Source organism: Topomyia yanbarensis, chromosome 3, assembly GCF_030247195.1.
Source record: "Topomyia yanbarensis strain Yona2022 chromosome 3, ASM3024719v1, whole genome shotgun sequence".
Classification (NCBI taxonomy): domain Eukaryota; kingdom Metazoa; phylum Arthropoda; class Insecta; order Diptera; family Culicidae; genus Topomyia; species Topomyia yanbarensis.
In genome coordinates this window covers 7568930-7571435 of record NC_080672.1, presented here as the reverse complement: position 1 = coordinate 7571435, position 2506 = coordinate 7568930, and the positions used below count along the sequence as shown (strand labels likewise).

Here is a 2506-nt window from a genome sequence, read left to right as displayed (position 1 = left end):
AATAGGGAAATACAGTCAGATCGAGTACTCGCTCATTACGACCCAAAACTTCCGCTTGTCTTGGCTACTGATGCATCTCCATATGGTGTCGGCGCAGTCTTGAGTCATGTTTACCGCGATGGAATGGAAAGGCCGATCCAGTATGCTTCACAAACATTAAATAAGTCACAGCAGAACTACACGCAGGTCGACAAGGAAGCTTACTCCATAATTTTCGGAGTGAAGAAATTTTACCAATATCTCTATGGTCGTAAGTTTACCCTACTTACAGATGATAAACCGGTTTCTCAGATTTTATCGCCAAATAAGGGACTCCCCATGCTCTCGGCATTGAGAATGCAGCACTACGCAGTGTTCCTCGGATCGTTCGATTATGAGATAAGGTATCGATGCTCCAAGGAAAATGCCAATGCGGATGGTATGTCTCGATTGCCCATCGAGAACCCGACTAACAATAACTGTATCGAAGAAGTAGATGTCATCGAGCTGAATCAAATTGAAGCGTTGCCGGTTACTGTCGAAGAGCTAGCGGACTGCACGAAACACGATCCGAACGTTCGAAACTTGTTGCAGGGGATGAAGGTAGGAAGAATAGTTGACGGCCGTGATAGATTTGGGATTGATCAAAGCGAGTTTTCTGTTCAGAAGAATTGTATTCTAAAGGGTATTCGCGTTTACATACCTCCCAAATTGCGTAGACGAGTGTTGGAGGAACTACACATTGGCCATTTTGGCGTATCTCGGATGAAGTCGTAGGCGCGATCGTACTGCTGGTGGGCGTGTATAGATCGAGATATAGAAGAGATGTCAAGAAACTGTAGTAACTGTGCGACTACACGTAAAAACCCTACTAAAGTTCCTATTCACTGCTGGGAACTCCCTTCGCAACCTTTTCAAAGGCTTCACATTGATTTCGCAGGACCTTTTCTCGGACTAAATTTTCTAGTAATTGTAGATGCATACACAAAATGGCCCGAAGTTAAGATCATTCCAGATTTGACAACTGGAACCACTATTGATCGTTTGCAAGAATACTTCGCAACCTATGGCGTCCCAACAGTAATTGTGAGTGATAGAGGCGTACAGTTCACATCGGAGCAATTCCAGGTATTTTTAAAGAAAAACAACGTTGTACACAAAATGGTAGCACCATACCACCCAGCTACAAACGGGCAGGCTGAGAGATTCGTCCAAACCTTCAAAGACAAGCTGAAGGCTTTGAAGTGTGAACGCAAGGATGTCCAGCTGGAACTGTACAAAATTCTGATGGCGTATCGACGTACCATTCATCCCACAACCGGCGAATCTCCATCTATGCTAGTATTCGGGAGGCAATTGAAGTCGCGGTTAGATTTAATTATTCCGAGTGATACAAACACAAGTTCTAATCGCGAGAGGAATATTGCAGTGAGAGATTTTGGTGTTGACGATCGAGTTTCGGCTCGTGACTTTTTGAGTTCATCGAAGTGGCAATTCGGAACAGTGATGGAACGCGTGGGCAAACTTCATTACATAGTTAAATTGGATGATGGTCGCATTTGGAAACGACACGTAGATCAACTTCAACCCGGTCCAGTGAAGGAAGCATCTGATAAGGAGGCTTTGATCGATGCTAATGAAGTTTATTGCAGTAGCCGAGCCAGAAATATGCTGTTACCTCCCCCAATTCAGTTACCGCCTGAACAGGGCTACAATAACCAGGGCAGTTACCAACAAACGAGATCAACAGGCGACCAAACGAAAATGCCAACACACTTCCAAACATCAACTGATCACTTTGTAGAACTTTCAAGGGAAAACAAATCCGAACAGGCAAACGAAGCAAGTTTCAGGAGCACTGACATATCTCGGCGATCCACTAGAATCAGAAAACCTCCAAATAGATTAGATTTATAAAACATTAATGGACATTTTCTCAAGCGGGGAAGAATTGATATGATTTAGAGTGTATTAATGCAGTGTGTCGGTCTACCCATACTACTTATATATTTTGAAACCGCTAAATAAACCGTTATTACATTGTTATGAGTCGAAGAGAATACACGCGTTTTTCTTGCTGCTGCGCGGCTCCTTTTTGCGATCTGGTTACAACACACGGGTTTTACGAAACTGACCGTGGAGAACATTACACGTTCCTTTTCACAATACACGCACGCCCGACGATGAAAATATTAAGCTATAAAGCACTTTCCCTCTGATTTACTAACTATCAGTTGATTTTAATAATTTTTATTATTCTATTTCTTTTAACCCTCAAGCTAAACGGTACCGTGCCTTACCAGATAAACAGATTGAATAAAAAATATGATTAAATTAAAATTCTTAGAACAAAATCGAAAGTTTAGAAAAATTAACAATAGTTAATCAATTCTTAATTTGAAATATTCGTTTATAGTCTAGATTCAAACCATATCCTTTCCGTCCAGATATTGTCATGATATATGAAAACTAAAAGGGACAGCCCTATGGGGTTGTACGAATTGCAGACGTAGGACTGCAATACGTG

At 41.8% G+C, this 2506-nt stretch overlaps 1 protein-coding gene across 1 annotated transcript; it reads left to right on the top strand.

The window, feature by feature from the left end:
* The first annotated feature begins 1140 nt into the window (after positions 1-1140).
* LOC131693395 (uncharacterized protein K02A2.6-like) lies at positions 1141-1896 on the top strand. Its single transcript, XM_058981170.1, has one exon. It carries the CDS (start codon positions 1141-1143, stop codon positions 1894-1896), a length of 756 nt encoding a protein of 251 aa, XP_058837153.1.
* Positions 1897-2506: the final 610 nt, after the last annotated feature.